Raw genomic sequence first — 1836 nt, forward strand, 5'->3', positions numbered from 1 at the left:
AGTTGCAGATTTTAGAATGAGAATAAAAAAACTACAAAACACATAAAAAGCTCATCAGTGATATTAGACAGAGTACTTGTACCAGTTAGACTTAGATCTCATTGAGCTCCTGCAGTCATGTAATCTGCTGCAGCATCAGACTGTGTAGTTATTCAGAGCGCGTCCTCATGTGGCCACAGGCTGCAGTTTGTTATGAACTCCACTAGAGGGCGTCCTCAGGTGTCACTTATTCTCTACAAACTAGTAGCTCTGGTTTAGTGTTCATATCAGCTGCTCAAACACAACTCAAACCTTAAATAACACCACATTATCTTCCACTGCAGACTGTCTCAGATGTGATGGGGGATTGGAGCTCGTCAGCTCGAGTCACGTCTGAGAACAGCTGATGGTGTTTTTAATCACATGATTTGGTGTCATTAGAAACACCATCAGCTGTTTTTCTGCTTTGATACCGATCAAAAACAAAATAACTTAATCAGACACAATAAAACTTTATTTTGCTTTTGTTTATTTAAAAAGAGAAAAAAAAGAGAAAAACAAAAGACTTTTGTCTCATTTATAAACTGCTCTTCAGTAATTTGGGCCAGTATGCAACACTTCTTATAGAAACAATGATCAGAATATAAACAGTTTAGAATTTGGCAGCCAGACATTTAAGAAACTTGTAAATGCTTCTTATTTCTGAGGACATTGTTTTCTGATGATTTCACAGTGTTGAAGGCAGGTAATGCAGTTATTAGAATAAATTAGACGACATTAGATAAAATCAATCAGAGCGGTAAAATTGATGTGTTGTAGCAACGTGACACATCAAAGAAAAACATTTACAGAAACAACATCAAAGTGTACAGAGTACATCGGCAACAAATGTACATTTATTACATTAAATATAGAAAATCAAATGGTTGTTCTACTCAGTGTGATTGACAGGAGAGATGATCAGAGGGGCAGAGTTTTTACCACCATCGTTTATACAAGGACTAAAGAGTGGGTAGAGTTTCTCAGTGAAGCAGCAGCCAGTAAAGGAGTAGATAAGAGCTGCAGCATCAACGTCATAAAAGGAGACCAGACCCTCCTCATAATCCACAAACACCCCCACCTTCTCAGGCTGAGACTTCAGAGAGAGACGGACTGAAGGGTCAGCAAGAGCTTCATACTCATTTTCATTCCTCAAACATATCGTCCAGTAACCTTTCTGAGGCCTCACTGTGAGTACTCCCTTCCTGTTGATCGACTCTCTGGCCACTCCTAAATCCCACTTAGTCTTCCCTTTAACCTGAACCTCGTAGTAAAATCTTCCTGAGGAGAAACTCTGCTTTGATAAGACATTAACACAATAATCAAATCTCTCTGGATTGTCTGGGAGATTCTTCTTTATATCACCATGTTTAACTTGTTTTACATCATCAGACAGGATGAGGTTGGGATGTGCTGTATCAGGATCGAGTGTCACATCCACTGCATACTGCTGGACCCTCTTCAGCTCGGCCTCAAGCAGCTTCTTCATCTGTTTACTGAGCGTCTCCTCCAGCTGATTCACAGCTCTCCTCACAGTCCCCTCATATGAAGGTGGACGGACGCTGACTTCTGTCCAGTCCTTGGTGGGTGGAGCAGCGTTCAGGGACGGGAGGCTTTGGAGGAGGTGGAGGTGGTCTTCAGAGCGTGAGAGCTGCTCCACCTCAGAGCTTCTCTTCTTCAGCTCAGAGATTTCCTGTTCCAGCTCTTTGATGAAGCCTTCAGCCTGTTTCTCTGTCTCTCTCTGCTTCTCTTTGATCGTGTCGATGAGCTCGGCCTGGCTTCTCTCAACAGACTCCTTCAGAGCGCTGAAGACCTGAA

The 1836-nt window shown here is 42.1% G+C and overlaps 1 protein-coding gene across 1 annotated transcript; it reads right to left on the reverse strand.

Moving 5' to 3' along the window:
• Nucleotides 1-557: 557 nt before the first annotated feature.
• On the reverse strand, nt 558-1831 carry LOC123967027 (pyrin-like; the record flags this gene model as incomplete). The annotated part of the gene is made up of 1 exon (XM_046043074.1): nt 558-1831. A coding segment is annotated over one exon (921 nt), but the record flags the coding sequence as incomplete, so codon positions are not given.
• Nucleotides 1832-1836: the final 5 nt, after the last annotated feature.

The sequence above is a fragment of the Micropterus dolomieu genome, unplaced genomic scaffold, assembly GCF_021292245.1.
Source record: "Micropterus dolomieu isolate WLL.071019.BEF.003 ecotype Adirondacks unplaced genomic scaffold, ASM2129224v1 contig_14833, whole genome shotgun sequence".
NCBI classification, from domain to species: domain Eukaryota; kingdom Metazoa; phylum Chordata; class Actinopteri; order Centrarchiformes; family Centrarchidae; genus Micropterus; species Micropterus dolomieu.